At 43.7% G+C, this 18,020-nt stretch overlaps 1 protein-coding gene across 1 annotated transcript in view; it reads left to right on the forward strand.

Annotated features, from left to right (window-relative positions):
- Positions 1 to 290: 290 nt before the first annotated feature.
- Positions 291 to 18,020, forward strand: part of panx2 (pannexin 2) — a 41,151-nt gene continuing 23,421 nt past the window's right edge. Inside the window, exon 1 of the mRNA XM_068005363.1 lies at positions 291 to 516. Within this exon, the coding sequence (XP_067861464.1) occupies positions 291 to 516 (226 nt within the window). The remainder of the gene's footprint in view (positions 517 to 18,020) is intronic.

The following is an 18,020-nucleotide window of genomic DNA, read 5'->3' on the forward strand; positions in this document are numbered from 1 at the left end:
GTATAATTTAGCACATGAAAATAGGGGGAAATGACATACCGTGTTTTACTTCAGCTGAACGACCTGGGATGTGTCTTGGTGCAATGATGTAGTGTTTTCAGCTTATAGGCGGGTGATCTAAGTGCTTATTTTTTCTGCGAGTTGGCGTGTGTCACAATCTGCATATATGAACATGATGCTTTTTTTTAATATGTTAACAGAAAGCGATCTTTTGGGAATTCAGTCGCTTTCGAGCAAGGAAGATCCAGCACAAGGCGGTTTGTAGGGATCATATCCGCACTCAGTGACGAATGCACAACATCATAGATCACCATCCAGACATGGCTACTGCACTGTTAGCTGGAGAAAAGCTCAAGGAGCTGATCCTGCCGGGGCAACAAGATGAGAAAGGCGCGCCCTTTGCAGCCTTCATGGTTCAACTAAAGCTAGAACTCCCCTTCGACAGAGTAGTGTCCATCGGAACTGTCATTATCCCCATCCTATTAGTCACATTGGTGTTTACTAAAAATTTTGCAGGTAAGAAGATCGAGAAGTACACAGCCCAACATTATGACAATCATTTTAAAACTGCTATAATAGGGCGGCATACCCGGCACTGGTCAGGCCATTTCTAGTGTAAATCGGTTATGCATGACGGAAGATCCAATGGACCAGCCGCCGTCAGTTCCACGCTTCTCTCTAATTGCATGCCTTTTGAGACGTTTTTGCTCCGCTACACCCCTGTTATTTAGAACTTTTATTGGGACTCTTTATTGTTGACATCTTACCTTCAAAATGCACAAACTGTGGCAGTGATGCCACTTTAAGGAGTGGGATTATACGTAGACTGCTGCATTTTACGTTTTAGACACCCATAAGCCCGCCCTCTCTCGTACTCTTCCCCCTCCATAGAATGAAACTGTTCTCGAGGAACTAGGGTGTGCTTAAGTGTGTTTATATCAAGCTATTGAAATCCATCAAAAACACTTCTAAAACAGTGCTTTAGATCTCCTTTGTGTGATTTTAAATCCAGTGCCAGCCTTACTTTAAAAGGGGAATGTCTTCATGAAAAGTATTTGCCAAACCTGTTTTTATTTGAGAAAGAATAGACAAGACGCGTGAGTCATTTTTGTTCTTAGATTGTGTGTAAGTGATGCATTTTCGTGCAATTGACACCATTCTGTTATGTGTTTGTAATAAAAATAGATAGGTTTGCAAAACCTTTTTTAATGAAAATAGTGACCATTTAAAGCAACACTTGCAAATTTACCAGTTAAGTGGGATAAGGAAATCTTGTACTTTTCCTATTAAGGACTGTTTGGTTAAAATCTTGTAAGATATTTTACTGAGATTTGTAAACCAAGGCTTTTTTTCAGTTAAAATGTAAAAGCCACACAAAGAAAACTGCTTTTCATCAATTTGCTCTGCTGAAAATAAGTGCAGCATTTAGCAGTTACTGTTTGTACCAGGAACTTAACCTGTCGAAAACACCTCTTGAACTGCATATGGTTCGGATATGAAACCTTTTTGCAATTAAGCAGGTTATGTCATTAAGCAATGAGAATCTATCCCTCAGTAGAAACATTTATATTTCTCTGGTCAGTCCATTTTTTCCAAAAGAAGATAAGAAAAATGTACAAGATAAAAATACAAATGCTTTATTTATTCATTTTTAAATTTTTTATGAACTTGATGTTATGAAGCCAATCATTAAACCTCCAAACAGTAGAGCTGTCATGCATTTAACAATTAACAATCAGGTTATATGCATTTAAAAAGGAGAGAAAGATTACACACTGGATTACATATTTGTGTAGTTTTAGTATATTTTCTTAGCCTGCTATTTACAGGAGAGTACATTGATAGTAATAATGTACCTATTTGTACAGACATTTTACATGTTTCTAGGTCATGGGAAATCCAGGCAAGACAGCATTAATTGCTCTGAGGGCAGTAAGAGTCCAACACATAATGTGGAACTGGTGTCAGGTGTAGACCAGACAGAAGTGGTAGATTCCTGTCCCTGAAGGACATTAGTGAACCAGTTGGATTTTTACAACAATCCAGCAGTCATTTTCTGGTGGTACCCCACATATTACCAGATTTATTGAATTCAGTTTCATAACTTGCCATGTTAGGATTTGAACTCACAATGAGCTTCAGGGTAAAGGCAGCTTGGGGTGGGAGGTGCCAGTCAAACATAAATGCACAGGGACTATCTTACCTTTTTGGGTGCATTATTGAGTTTGTTCATTTTTTTTGTGCAGCTATAAGGTGGTGCTGGTGTGCTCCCATTTTCACCTGGCATCAGCCTGCCCCTCCTGTGCAGAGTTTTTGTGGAGCTGATGGTGGGTACTTGTATGGGTCTTGAGGAAGGGGTCCAGTCTATCTGATACTTTCCTAGTTCTTGTTGTTAGCTGCACATCAGGAGCACCAACTGGCATATGTCCCATGGGTGGTTAATCTGTATGTTTGTGGTGGGAGCAGTAGTCTTGGAAAACAAAGCATTCTGTTACCTGTTTTCAGATTGTTGGTGAATTTGATTAGCGTAGGATAAATCAGATTGGAGATTAAACAGCTAAATATGAAACTAGGTGAGAATAAATCAAAGCAAATGGTTTATATATATATATATATATTTGTTGTAACCCTAAGTGGGATTTGTTTATTGATAGAAAAGTAGAGGTTCTTTTGGTGGAAAAGTAGAGATTCTAGACTTGTACAATCAAATGGTTTATTGAATCAATTGATCAATTGTTATATATGAAATATAAAAGTGGAATTCATTAATTGATATAATTAAAACTTCAGGATTCTGTTCATGAAAGTACAGGCATAAATAAACTTTGAGTAGGAACTGATTCCATTCAGTAACTCTTGAGCCAATAACATACTATTTCAATCCAACACATCTTAATGTCAGCAGTAAATTGTCATCCTATCCTAGTATATTAATAATGATTATTGTTACATGCCAGAATGGACTGGAAATTAAGCTGGTGACCCCAATAAAAATACTCCACGGTGATGCAGATGGCATAAATATTTGGAGAATGGCAACTGTATCTAAGCAGGACATGATAGAGGTAAATGGAAGATTCATGGTCAAAGAGGCTATGGCCTGGCACTATTTTGTAACAATACTGAATCTTGCAATTCAGGTAGAAGCCTGAGAAGGAGTTGCTAAGTAGCTAAATGCAATTTCTAATAGTAAAGGGGAAGTAGTATGATGTCTGGCATGGCTTAATGATATGAACAAACAAAGCAGAAGATTATGTTCACTCACCAAGCAACCAGAAGAGGTCCTGAACCAAAGAAGGAACTCACAGCAGCTGAGGAAAGGGTGAGTTACTCAGCTTGGAAACCTTGGAATGGATTGGAGATTTTGAGGCGGGAACACCTTAGCTGAGTCTGGTAAGTGTCTTCCCAAAGTATATGTCTCTTTGTAGACACATATACCAATTATACTGTAGTGAATTTTTATCGAATGCATATATCAGATTTTGTTTGATGCAATAGTGTCCTGCTAATAGCCACAGACTTAAGTCTAATTATGAGATACTTGTGATACTTCTATTGCCTCCACAGATGAGATGGATCATTGGAATGGTGCAGTGTCTCCCTTTGTACCATACACAGTACTGCAAAAAATGAACACCTTCAGAAGCACCTGTACTACAAGCACCAACACAAAAACTGTGGTACCTGCATCAGCACAACTGAATACAGCACCTCTTTGTGAGCACTTAACTGGCCCAGAGGATGTAACAATACATATGGAGGAAGATTGCATTCATTTCAGGTCATGGGGACTAAGTTATGGAGGTCAATATTTGCAAATTTCTATTGGACACTTACAGCATCACCGAGCTGCAGGTGGTGCTGGACCCGAGACTGGCTGCAATTTAGTTCATTTATGTTAATTAACATAATGGCTGGAATGAAATCCTCAGTGACACCTAGATTTAACAAATTAATATATGCTAAATGTATTCAAACTGTTTGGACTCTGGCTATAGTCTTCAGTTGTAAGAGCAAACTTTGTGGATCTAGGGGTGGTATTGCAGTCTATTATGCAGTAAAGTTTAGGACATCAATCACAGAGTGATGTCACATATTAGTAATTTGTGAGGGCTAGTCTGAGTATTATATTCTTGGAAGAACTGGTACAAGTCTTTGAGTCTTCCAAGGAGATGGTCGAAACCATTCTTACCCTGATGCACAGACATCAACAAGTGTTGCTTATCCCTCCACCATCCCTGCACCCAACATTCTGCATCAAGATATGAAGGCAAGTTCTCCTTCTGCTAATACTGCTATTCACAAGGATCAGAAACAAATGGGCACTCACTTTCTTGCAGGTAAGACTTGGAGGTATAAAATACAGCTACGTTTTCATTGTAATTTTAGTAAATAAAGATTTTTTTCACATCATTTTGTCATTGTCTTATTATTAAATGGAAGATTGATCTATAATATTTCAATTAAAAAAATTTCATTTTGGTTAATTTTATCTTGCATTAATTTGAGATATAAGGAACATGTATGGCTGTATGTAATATGTAAGTACAGGATGTAATATGTAACTACAGGTATATTTGTTTTATTGTTTATTGTCCAGATTGTTTGTTCTTAATTCATATTACACATTGAAGTGGTCAAGACAGTTTGTTGGCTGCACCTTTAGATGGACAGTTGGGTGGGATGAGGTGAGGTAAGGGGCTTGGCTTATGTTGCTCTCATTGCAGGGTTAGTGGGGAGAAATTGGAAATTGTTGCACCCATTCTTTGGGCGAAAATTGAATGTTGGGGAGACAAATTTTGAATCACAATTTCTCTTGCTCGATCTCAGCAATGCCTGTAGCTGTAAAGGTCATGGTGGCCCTGAATTTCTATGCCACAGTGTCATTCCAAGCTGCAGCAAGTGTTATTAGTAATATAAGTCAGTTTGCAGTATAAGTCAGATCACAGATGCCCTCTACAACAAGCGGAGCTATTTTATTACCTTCCCTATGGTGGCAGCCAAACAAGAAAAGAGAACACAAGACCCTGGCATCTTCATCAACAGGAAGATCTTCCACTCTCCGAATGTGCAGCTGGTGTGTGACAGGCAACAGATCATGTGAGTCTATGCCTAGTTTCCTGGCAGTAGTCATGATGCCTTTATCCTGCACCAGTCCTCAATTCCCAGTCAACTCCACCCAGACCATTGGGTGTCAGGCTGGCTGCTTGGGGTGGAAGGGTATCCCTTGACCATTTACCTCATGACTCCTGACAGGAACCTGAGCATAAATGCTAAGTACTGCTACAATCAAAGCCACACCTCAACCAGAGCTTTGGTTGAGCAAACCGTTGATGTTCTAAAACAGAGGCTCCACTACCTGGACAGACCTGAAGGGGTCCTTCAGTAGAGCCCTGAGAGGGTCTCCAGAATCTTCATGGTCTGCTAAATTCTCGACAACTTTGCCCTGCTGAGCGAGCAACTCATGGAGCCACCTCAGGAGGAAGAAGTGGAGGAACAAGATGAAGAAGCTGACCAGGAAGCCGATGACAAACAGGAAGAGCCAAAGCCAGAAATGCTGCCAGATGTCATAGCTCTGCAGCAGCAAATAATCAATGAATTGAATAAATCCTCCCCCCAATGCACCCATAGTCCTTCCTACCATTGCAACCACTCCTTTTACCAGCTGATGAATGCCCTGATCTTGAACACCAATACCATTGCAAAGAAACTGCTGGGCAACAGCAAACTGGTTCATAATGGTTCATTTCATGATTCTTTACAGTGAAGTTTGAAAATTAAAAATCACCCTTGTGCAAACATGCTTATTTTACCTGTTCTGGTGTTCCTATGAGATGCTTTCCCAGTGGCAACAGGTAGACAACCTTGAGTAGCTCTGGCCTTAGAAGGCCTGGCTGCAGTCTGCAGCATTTTACTGGCCCAGCCGCCTGTCAGGCACCAATGTGGGCACTGGTTCAGAGGTTGGCAGAGGAGCAGGCATGCTGTCCTCCTGAGAGAGTACAGCATGTACCTCTCCCATTGTGCCAATACCACATGCTCCACATGAGAACAGAGTGCAGGAATGAGATACTGCTTTGGAAGCCCCCATCCATGGTCTTTTTCATGCTTTGAAAGCTAAAGAAAATGTTGGAATCCAGAGCTAAGACAGCAATAGCCTGAGCTTCGATCAAAACTGTCAGAGCTGTCACTGGAGGCTCCATAACAGAGGGCCCCACTGAAGTGTGCATTGAGCTGGTTGATTGCAATGTTTTCATGCGTCTCTGCAATACCCCACACAAGTTGGTGCTGGACTCCTGTATACTCACTAACATTGTGCGCAGGCTGGTTGGCAGGCAGTCCAGTGGACTGAGTAGTTTGTCATGCACAGCCATTAGGCTTCTATTTGTTGGGCCCTTGAAGTCAGCATCTGTGCCCTTTGCAGCAGGGCTAGGATGCGGGCTCGCCCTCCGGTGAGCTGGTTCCTGGGCTGTCCTATCCCACCTCCCTTGCTCCTGCACACATGTGCTCGCTGAATCTCTCGGTGCAGACCATTCTAGCTAACGTCTACACTGGAGTGCCAGTTTCTGAGCTGGTGCCTGGAATAGTAAGGTCAAGTGACACTGTGTGCTCTAGAAGACAGCTTTCCTTGTCGTCTGCTCCAACTCTACTACTGCTAGTCCTGGAAAGGGAAGAGAGGGACAAAGGCAGTTAGTGGCAGAGGTTAGCAGTGCCAGGAAACGTGCTATAGCACCCTTCTGCCATCTTTCACCAACCCACACACTGACACAGGCCCTTTCTTCTGTCAGGGTAGAATAATGTTGCTGGTGTGTGAAAGATGACACAGGAGTGGGGAAGTGAGGGGAGTAATTATGAGAACAGTAGCAGATACAGAGTGTACCAGTAGCAGCAGAAGGAGGTTCACTGAAGTGTGTTGCTATGAAGAGAGTGATGAGAAGTTGGGGAGGAATGCCTTGTCAGTGCTGGGGCTACAGGTGGTGCAGGGCTAAGGAGAGAGTAAGAGAGTTGCAACTGGAAGACTCACCTTAGCAGCTGAGGTCATATCATTGAATTTCTTGTGGCACTGTGGCCAGGTCTTGGGTGCAATGCTCTTTGCAATGACCTGCTCTGCCACCTCTGCCCACTAGTGCCAGGAAATGTCCTTTAGCACCCTTCTGCCATCTGAAGGGAAGAGCTAGCTAGCTCCTTCCTCCTGGTCACCTCCTCTACCAGCACCTCCAAAGCAGCGTCAGAAAAGCAGGTGGATTTCCTACGCCACCTCTGTCACTTTGCCTGCACAACTTTAATTCAGTTGACAGCAGCCAAAAAGCATCTCGCCTTTAAGAGGTGCATATTGCCTTTAAATGGCATTACTGACGCCTGATTTCCCACCCACCCTCAATCGGTAAGCTGCCAATAAATAGTGCGAGTAAGGCTGACAGCTCGTCAATCTTAATCAAATAAGATATGAGCACCAACTTGGCTCAGTTTCTGGCACTACCTGAATTTCTCTCACACGTGCCATGTGTGTCTCCAGTAAGGATAGCCACATATACCTGATATTTGCCTAGTTCAAGACAGATGTTAAACATCATCCATTTGGATTACAATATACGTGTTTAACCTATGTTTATTACAGGAGAGTTGTGTCCCCTATTTTTATTCCAATGCTCTCCTGACCGGCCTCCCATCTTCCACCCTCCATAAACTTAAGCTTATCCAAATCTCTGCTTCCCGTATTATAACTCGCACCAAGCACCATTTATCCATCACTCTCTGTGCTTGCTGACCTACATTGGCTCCCGATCCCCGAATGCCTCCATTTTAAAATTCGCATCCTCATGTTCAAATCCTTCCATGGCCTCGCTCTTCCCTATCTCTGGAATCTCCTCCAACACTAAAACCCTCCAAAATCTCTGCGTTCCTCCAACTCTGGTCTCTTGTCCCTCCCTTCCTTCACTGCACCAATGGTGGCCGTGCCTTCAGCTATCTAAGCTCTGGAATTCCCTCCCTAAACCTCTCCACCTCTGTCCTCCTTTAAGACCCTCCTTAAAACCTACCTTTTTGCCCAGGCTTTTGGTCATCTGTTCTAATGCCTCTTTCTTTGTCTTGGTGTCAGTTTTTGTTTGATTATGCTCCTGTGAAGCGCCTTGGAACATTTTACTACGTTAAAGGTGCTATATAAATGTGAGGAGTTGTTGTTGTTGTTGTGCGGTGGATCTTGTTTTTTTACTGCTACCATTGAGAATTGCACAAGCGATATGTGTCAAAGATCTCATTCTTTAGTGAGCAGTCTTGCAATGTCTGGGAGATTGAGGCCAGTCATAATCTTTGATATCCTGGATCATTGCTCAGACAGTAAAATTTGGGACCCTGTATAGTGGTACACCCATCTAAGACTACCCTGACACCAGTTATCTGTCTGGGATGTATGCACGGTATGATATGTTGGTCTGCAATGTTAACGGATTTACAAAGAGCAGCAAATATAGATTTTTTAAAAATTCTTCTGTGCTGAGATTTTGAAAAAGCTGAATGGTTTAGAAATATATACAAAGAGCATCTAGTTCTGTTTTTATTTTATGGCTGGTCAGTAGACTCTAATAAATCATTTACAGGGGCACTATCACAGGAACATAGGAACAGGAGTAGGCCATTCAGCCCTTCGAGCATATTCTGCCATTCAATTAGATCATGGCTGATCTGCATCTTAACTCCATCTACCCGTCTTGGTTCCGTAACCCTTAATAACCTTGCCTAACAAAAATCTAACAGTCTCAGTTTTTAAATTTTCAATTGACATAGCCTTTGTATTTTAGATTTCCACTACTGTTTGTATGAAGAAGTGCTTCCTGACATCACTCCTGAATGGCCAGGCTCTAATTGTTCTGGACTCCCCCGCCAGAGGAAATAGTTTCTATCTACCCTATCACTCCTCTAATTATCTTAGACACCTCAATTAGATCACCCCTTAATCTTTTATATTCAAGGGAATACAAGTCTAATTTATACAGCCTGGCCTCATAATTTAACCCTTTAGCCCCATTATCATTATGATGAATCTGCACTGCAACCCCTCCAAAGCCAATATATCCTTCCTAAGGTGTAGTGCCCAGAACTGAATGCAATACTCTAAATGGGATCTAATCAGAGCTTTATATAACTGTAACATAACTTCCACCCCATTGTATTCCAACCCCATTGAGATAAAGGCCAACATCCCATTAGCCTTTTAAATTATTTTTTGTACCCATCCACTAGCATTTAGTGATTTCTGTACTTGGACCACTACATCTCTCTGCTCCTCCACAGTTCCTAGCTTCTCACCATTTAGAAAATAATCTGATCAATGTTTCTTAGGTCCAAAATGGATGACCTCATACTTTCCCATCTTGAACTCCATCTGCCACAGTTTTACCCATTCACTTAATCTATCATTGTCCCGTTGCAACTTTCTGCTCCCATCTACATTATTTACTGTGCCACTTAACTAAGTGTCATCAACAAACTTGGATATACGGCTCTCTAATCCTTCATCTAAGTCATTTATAAATATTGAAAAGCTGAGGCCCTAGTACAAATCACTAGGGGACACCACTAGTCACATCCTGCCAATTTGAGTATATACCCATTATCACTACTCTCTGTCTCCTACCTCCTAACTAATTCCCTACCCATGTGAATAGGTTGCCTCCAATTCCATGATAACAGTCTCTTTTGTGGAACCTTATTGAACGTCTTCTGGAAGTCCATATAAATAACATGTTTAGACACTCCATTATCTGCCACATTAGTTATCTCCTCAAAAAATTCAACTAGGTTCATTAGACATGACTTATCCTTTACAAATCCATGCTAGCTCTCTCCGATCAGTTTATATTTGTCCAAGTGCTCAGTCCTTGATAACAGATTCTAGTAACTGCCCCACAACAGACTAATAGGCCTATAATTTCCTAGTTTATCTCTCCTATCCTTCTTAAATAATGAAGTGACGTTAGCAATTTTCCAATCCAAGGGGACAATTCCTGAATTAAGAGAGTTTTGGAAGGTCATGACTAGACTCATCTACAATTTCCTCTCCTACCTTGGGGTGGAAACCATCAGGTCCTGGAGATTTGTCCATCTTTAGTCTCATTATTTTCTCCATTGCCATTTTTTCACTTATATTAAATCTAGTAAGTGCCTTTTGATTTATTTTTCCTCGTATCTCTGGTACTTTATCCTCATCCTCTACTGTGAGGACCAATACAAATTAACTATTTAGCAAGTCTGCAATTTCCTGATTTTTAATTACAATAGCACCTGCGTCTGTCTTTAAGGGGCCCACAATACCCTCAGCCACCCTCTTTCTCTATAATATGCTTATAAAAATCTTTAGCATTGTCCTTCATAATCCTCACATGTTTTTTCTTGTATTCCCTTTTTGCAGCTCTTACCACTTTCTTTGTATCCCTTTGCTGTTCTTTATATCTTTCCCAGTCTGTGGAATCTCTACTGTTCATTCATATCAGCTCTTTCTTTTGTTTGCTTCTCTGTCTTCATTTGTCAGAGGAGAAAATGTCAACAATAGCTAAGAGCCAAGGAAAAAAATGCTTGTTCAGAGTAAGGATACTAATGCAAATAAAAGGCTGAAAGCTGACTAATGATCTGTTTTAAGCTAAGCTCAAATGCTATTATTCTAATGTGATAAGCATTAGAGATACACATTGCCAATGAAAATTGATGTTATTGGGATAATAAATTCTTTATGAGCAAAAGATGGAGAAGAAATGAAGCTGAAAAGGTTTAGAATACTTGGCAATGTGACTATTAAGGTAGGCAGAAGAATATCATTATTGTTAAGGCATGAAATTAGTTATTGAATGGGTAGAAAAAATTGATAGGCTGACTGGTGCCATGAACACCATGAATCCTCAATGGTGTAAAATTCTATGAATTCTTCAAAGATCCAGTAAAATTGGCTTGGGAATTTATAACTGTGGAAGTATGTGTAATCCAGAAACTCCAAGAAGTAAGGACAGTCTTACCTGTGTTTACTTTTCTTGCAAAAATTGATAGAACCATCGAGGTAAAGCACAAAAGAAGGCCATTTGGTACCTTGTGTCTGCGTCAGCTTTTTGCTAGAGCAATCCAAAACTAATCTCATTGCCTTGCTCTCTCCCCATAGCCCTTCCACTGCCTTTACCACTCCCTGTGGCAAAACATTCAATGCTCCAAATCTCTGCATTAAAAAATCTGCTAACTTCTTTGCTAAGTCTGACAATCTCCTTCTCTACTCTAGTCAAATAGTCCCTGTTCCTCAAGACTCTCCACCATAACTTTAGTCCTGATTTTAACCTGGATTGGGATTCTGGCAGGCAGAGGTTGAGGCAGGCACCAACCATCCCCTCTACCTACACCAACCTCGGCAGTGTGAGGCCTGGATGATTTTAACTTTTGGGCCTCATCTGCATGCCACTAGTGAGCTGCCTGCCTGAAACGGGTGAGAAGCAATAGCAGGCTGGCGGACTGGAATGGAAGTTCGGGCGGCATGAGGCCACTGACCGGCACCAAAGAAAGGCTCATCAGCAAAAAGTTATGTTACAGGGGTGGGAGAGGTTCCAGGAGGGTCTTGCAGGAGGGAAGGGGGGTAGCCTGGGGCAGGTGAGGCCTAAACTTTCCTTGTGGGCCCTGGAGGAGCACTCCAGCTCTTCATGGCCCCACAAGGAAAGTAAAAATACTTACGTTAAATGGCCGCTTCCCATTGTCTTCACCTAGCGGGAAATCCACAATGACTTCCTGGCTTAGGCTAGAGTTAAAATTGTAATCGAGTCTCGATCTGCTTATTTAAAGAAAGCCCCCACCAGCTGCAGGTGGGTGACATTGCTGCCTGTGCAGAAGTGCAGGTCAAAATTGAAGATGGCGGGGTCTGTGCACAATGTTTTTTCCTGTTGCCCAGTTTCTGTTGGGCGGGTAGGGTTAAAATCACCCTTTTCTCATCCCTGGATATGTGTTGGTGCAATAACCTGTAGAACGTGATAATAGGCAACTAGCCTGTGCTTAGCACTGTCCTGAGAATTGTTTCAATTTAAAAACAGGTTCAGGAAAATTAGCAAAAAGTGGGGGAAACAGTTTTTTATTTGTTAGGGTCCTGTTCATGGCTAAACATGAAACACTCATGCAGAATTATGTAGAAGAGCAGGGGGTATATACAAAAAGTAAGTATTGAGCAGCAGGTCACCCCAAACCTTAGTCAGATGAATGAAGGCTACAATTTCAAAATATCACTAAAATCCTTGACCTAAATGAACACAATGCAGAGGAGTTTCTGGTGCACATCACACATGCAACAGCCATTGTAAAGTCTCTTAATGCAGGAGGGGATTCTGGCTCAAGAGCACAGAAGGCATAGGAGTTGCATGAATTTCAGAACAAACTACCCAAGATTCAGAATTACTGTAATAGTCTGTAATACTGGGCATGTCAGAGAAGCAGTACAAGATGAAGCTTGGGGTCATCAGGGAGACTGTGACAAGCAAAGCTCCGAAAGCTTGTGATTTCAAATAAAGCTGTTGGACTATAACCTGGTGTTGTGCGACTCCTTACATTTGACCCTCCAAGATCTCTGCCCTCCTCCAATTCTTGCCTCTTGCTCATCCCCAATTTTAATCACTGCACCACTGATGGCCGTGCCTTCAGCTGCCTTGGCCCTAAGCTCTGGAATTCCCTCCCTAAACCTCTCCGCCTCTCAACCTCTCTCTTCACCTTTAAGACGCTCCTTAAAACCTACCTCTTTGACCAAGCTTTGGGTCACCTGTCCTAATATCTCTTATGTGGCACGGTGTCAAATTTTGTTTGATAACGCACCTGTGAAGCGCCTTGGGACATTTTACTACGTTAAAGGTGCTATATAAATGCAAGTTGTTGTTGTTAATGTATAGAGTTGTGGCCCATCTCTTTCTATATGCTCTAATTACTGGATCTGGAACTGTTATTACTCTGCATATTTTATTTTAGCCAAGAAATCCATTAGGTGTATTACTTTGTGTTAATAACCAATTTTTTAGGCTAATAAACACTTCACGTTCTTCCACATGAAAACCTCAATATTTTCCACATGGAGAAATATGTAACATCAAAAAGTTAATGCTGGAAATCTTCCCAGTCCTGTTTTACCTCTCATTATATTTCTCAAATGGCTAAACTTCAGATTTTAGCTGAGCATGCATGGGAAAATTATGGCATAGCAGTCCTGCTTCACTGACAGCTTCATCTGAACTAGTTGATGTGATGCTGCAGGGATCATCACCACAAGCAAAGTTAGGCAGCACCGTGCCTGACAAGATGAAGCTGCCAGGGTGAACACAGTTCACAGTCCTCGAGCCCTGAACACAGGGTGAGTTCCGCATGGGGAATTCAGCCTGTTTATCATTATTTTTAAGGTTTCTCTAATAAAAGCACATTCTATATACTGGTGGCAAGTGTGTTTCAGTAAACTGAGAGGAAGGCTTCATAAGCTTAAAGTCCTTAAGAACCCACAGTCATTCGCATCCTTGTGTTTGAGATGGTGGAAATGAATGGGTATGCTTTATATATGATTTGGCACAGCATGAACACCATTTGTTTTGTGAATCTAAAGTGCCATTAGTGATTGCCATACATATAGAAAACAGCTGCAGTGGTATACCTTCCTATAACAGCACCATTTCTTTTCTGCTTGTTCTAAGCCAAGTTGGCATCAGAGGTGGAAATTTCTGAAAGAAGATTGCTGCTTTGGGAATCTCAGTTAGTGACATTTAGGTGAGAAAGCTTTCAAGGAGTAGATCATCCCCAGAATGAGGGGCCCATGACTAAGGCAGATATACGCGTGCCCATGTAAGTGTGTTGTACTGAGTAATTCTGTTGCAAATAATGCAATATCCAACAGGTAAGGAAAAACCTTGCAGTATGTACTGGCATGATTGTGCAATATTACCCATGTTAGCACATAAGCTTTCTTCACAGATAAAGGATCCTCATTGCATTGACTGGCAGCTCAAAGGATAAAAACAGCAGCAGCAGAAGCTTTCCTCCTGCCCCACACAAATCACAGGCCCAGGTCACACATCCATGTCACCCATATCACAGGTTAACAACAAAGAAGGATTCACAAAGGTATTGAGTTAACTAGAAATTGGATAGCGAAAGTAAACTGACCATGAGTGATGTGGGCCTGCTTATGGGAGTGACCAATGACGCTAACCCGAGAGACTATCCTGGGCAAACCTGGAGCTTGGAACACCATGATATATGATAATGTACATGGTGTACTGTCAGGTCTCAGCAGTACACAACACGTTGGCCTGGGGTTTCCTCCACAGTTGCGCCCAGATACACCCTTAATCTGGGCGGAAACAAATTACGTGGCTTAAAAGACCGCGGAATTATGAGTGCGAATGAGTTACACGCATAACTACAATACGCCCAAGTCTCCTCCATCCGAATGAATCTCTGCCCACAAAATTGGCCACGCTCCCAACTCTCAAATGGAAGTATTCTATAACTGCACTTGTTCGAGGGATTATTATTAATGAGAATATTTAATAGTGCTTCAGAAATGTAAGGAATAATTAGTTAACCTTTTAAGTAATCCTGAAATACCAATTTCTAGGCTATAATGACATAATGGATTTAGCACAGTAACAAATTCATTATACATAAATATTGTCACTAATTGGAACATCATAGCTACCTATGACTAGTCTGCAAACAACAAAGCACGTGCTTATGATCCCTTATTGTTGAAATGCAATGAATTGGTCATTCCTCACAGGATAACCACGATGTTCTAGATTAGGAGCTTACTAGTCAGTTGGTTTTGTTGCTATCGTATTGGCAGTGGGGCCTGTTTCAAAGGGGTCAGTTGCTATATTGTTGTCCTCAGGTCTGGTGTATATAGATCGTTGGTGAACTGCTTAATGATGCCTTTATCAGTGATAGTGATTTGCAGTATATGGCAGAATCAGATTTTTAGCCATCTTCTCAATGGGTATACATGAGGTATTCCAGGCATCTGAAGCACTGCTTCAGCACTACAAAGTCCTGCTTAGTCAGCATTTTAGTCTGGTCATGCACATCATTGTATCAGGCTCCTAGCCTGCAGAGATTATGCAGAGATGTCATGAGTCATGACTGAAAACATAGGTCATGACACAGCTTATGGCGTTTCTCCTTTTCTCCCTTGGAATAGATGGTTAATGTTAGATTGGTGCAGGCTTTATGCATCGGGGTACTCATCGAGAAGCAGACACAGATATGATTAATCTGAGGTCTATTCTCACATGTCATCTGCGCATTAAGAAAATGAAAGTTCTTTTGATTTCTGTACACCATGGCATTGCTAGGCTGTCTGAACAATTAGTTAATTCCTGAATCCTAGGGAACTCTGCCTGGTAGAGCCTTTCTCCCTCTGGTGCTAATTGCTGTCAAAAGTTGATAGATTTGTGTATATGGAAATACAACGCCTCAGTGGCCTGCTAGATAGGATTGCAAACGAAAAGCAGCTCATCCCTCATTTGTCACTTGTTTGTATCTGGAATCTACCAGTAACATAAAAATGTTCACTGACGTATGCTCACGTAACTCTTCATTAAGCAGGTAGGCCAGTTCCATCACCATCTCCCTGGAGACAGTCTCAGCCTGGCAAAGCACTGCTTCTTTGTTAGCAACAGATAACTGGACCTTGGCCTGAAGATTTTTTCCTGTGAGTAATTAGTGCAGGCCTTGTCATGAGTAATCTGTACAGTCTTCACTAACTGTGCATCCTGCACCAAAGCTGCAATTGTTGTTGATCTGTAGCTATTCATCCGTAACATCCTTAACTTTGCTGAAGAGAATAGAAGCCCAACTCAGATTGGAAGAATGGACCACATGAGAGGATTTATTTTCCCCAGCAGAAAAAGGCACCAGTCAGCATTGTTAGTTCCTAACAAGCCGGTGAGCACTAAGTATTGTTTTCACAGGACAGAAGATTGTAAATAGTGTTAAAATAACCACCAGACACCATGGGCCCGAATTTAGCAGGCCTGCGGGTTCCCAGCGGGTGGTCCTCCGGGAGCGTGGTCAACACGCTCGGCGAAATTAGTGGGTTGCCCACGCGATCGTAGCAGGCAACCCACTAATAGGCATCAATTACCTGCTCCTCCGGGGTCCACGGCGCTGGCCTGCGCGTTGGTCGGGCTGCGCATGCGCAGTACGATCTGTCAGCTGGAGGCTCTCTAGTTAAAGGGGCAGTCCTCCACTGACAGATGCTGCAACCAATGGGACAAATTGCAGCATGGAGCAGCCCAGGGGGAAGGCTGCTCCCAGTTTAATGATGCCTCACCCCAGGTATCATCAGATGGGGTGAGGAGGAGGGGGAGGACACAGATCTTCCCCCCGGCGGGCGGGAGGAAGCGGCCTGCCTCTGCCACCAAGAAGGCCTGGCTCGAGGTGGCAGAGGAGGTCACCTGCGCCACCAACATATCGCCCACCTGCATACAGTGCAGGAGGCGCTGCAATGACCGCAGTAGGTCAGCCGCAGTGAGAACACGAAGTCTATCCCCTACACTCCGTCTGCCACAACACTGCCCCCACCCCACATCTCCTTCGGCACCGCCAACACTATTCTGTCACATCACCCTTCATACCCACTCACACCCCATCCTCATCTTACCTCCACCTACTCACCTCGCCAGTACTCACCCTGCCACTAACACGCAACCCACTCCTCATACAATCTCATTGCTCCATCCCATACTCACCCTCTCGTGCATCTCCCTCACGGCCAGCCTCACTCAACCTGCCACCACCTGTGCTGCAGCCACAGGGCATGCATCACATATGTGCAGTAGGCAGCGTAAGGCAAACGTCTCGTCAGCATGAAGGGGGTGCACAAGGGTGTCTGAGGGTTTGTCATGGGTGTTACCCATATTGAATTTCAGAGCAACAAACAGCACAATAATGCCCGCTCCTGGGTATCACTATGAGGACCCACCACTGATGCCACCCATCGTGTTACTGCAGAGTAGGTGCAGGTGTATTTGCAGGGCTCGTCCGCGCAGACGACTGAGAGACATCGGCGGTGTAGCCGGCTGCACCCTGGAAGGATGCGGAGGAGAAGGTGTGGAGGGCAGTGGTGACTTTGGCAGCGACAGGTAAGCAGTTGGTGCTGGGGCCAGCCAGGAGCAGCTCGGCATGAAAGAGGCTGCAGATCTCCACGACTACATGTCGAGCGAATCTGCGCCTCCCTGTGCACTGCTGCTCGGAGAGGTCCGGGGAGCTGCGCCTCAGTCTGTGGACCCTGTGGCGAGGGTAGTGCCCTCTGCGATGCGTCTCTCTCTGCGGTAGCCCTCCCTCCTGCTGTGCAGGTGGGCGTGCAACAACACCGTGTTGGGGGGATCCACGTCCCTGCGGCGGACGGCGTGGACTGCGAGGCTGCTGGTGCTGGTCATGCTCTTCGTCCTCCGAGGGTGTCCACACACCACCCAACTGGCAGATGTTGGTCTGAGGGGTTGTGCAGGGTAGGTGTGTGGTTCCTCGGACTGGGGCTGCGGTTTCGTGTCGGTCTGTCCTCTGGCTTGGCGGGGGGTGGTGGAGGGCAGGGGTTGCCCTATGTGACGCGGTGGCCTCCTGCGTGGGTGAGGGCTCTCCCCCGTGGAGCGCACCTTGGCACCTGCCACAGGCTGCTGGCTGCAACACGCCTGGTTGGAGGGAGACTGTTTCCCCCAGTGTGTGAAACTCACTGCCTTGAACCTAAAATCCCACACTTCCTCTTTTGACAGCTGCTTCAGCTCATTAACTGACCACAACGAGCAAGGTAAGTACTCTCAAGTGGAACCCCGCTGGCTTTAATTGCCTGCGGGATTCCCACCAGCGGGGCTTGCGCGCACAGCCCCGCACGTCAGCGCGGTACCCGGAAGTGGCCTGGATTTCGTCGCGATCCGGTCACGTGACCGGAGATCGGGATTTTCGGGGCCACCCCGCTGGGAACCCGCCGGAAACACGCTCCTAAAATCGAGCCCCATGGCCTCAATATTAAGCATAAA

This window comes from Heptranchias perlo, chromosome 24, assembly GCF_035084215.1.
Source record: "Heptranchias perlo isolate sHepPer1 chromosome 24, sHepPer1.hap1, whole genome shotgun sequence".
NCBI classification, from domain to species: Eukaryota; Metazoa; Chordata; class Chondrichthyes; order Hexanchiformes; family Hexanchidae; genus Heptranchias; species Heptranchias perlo.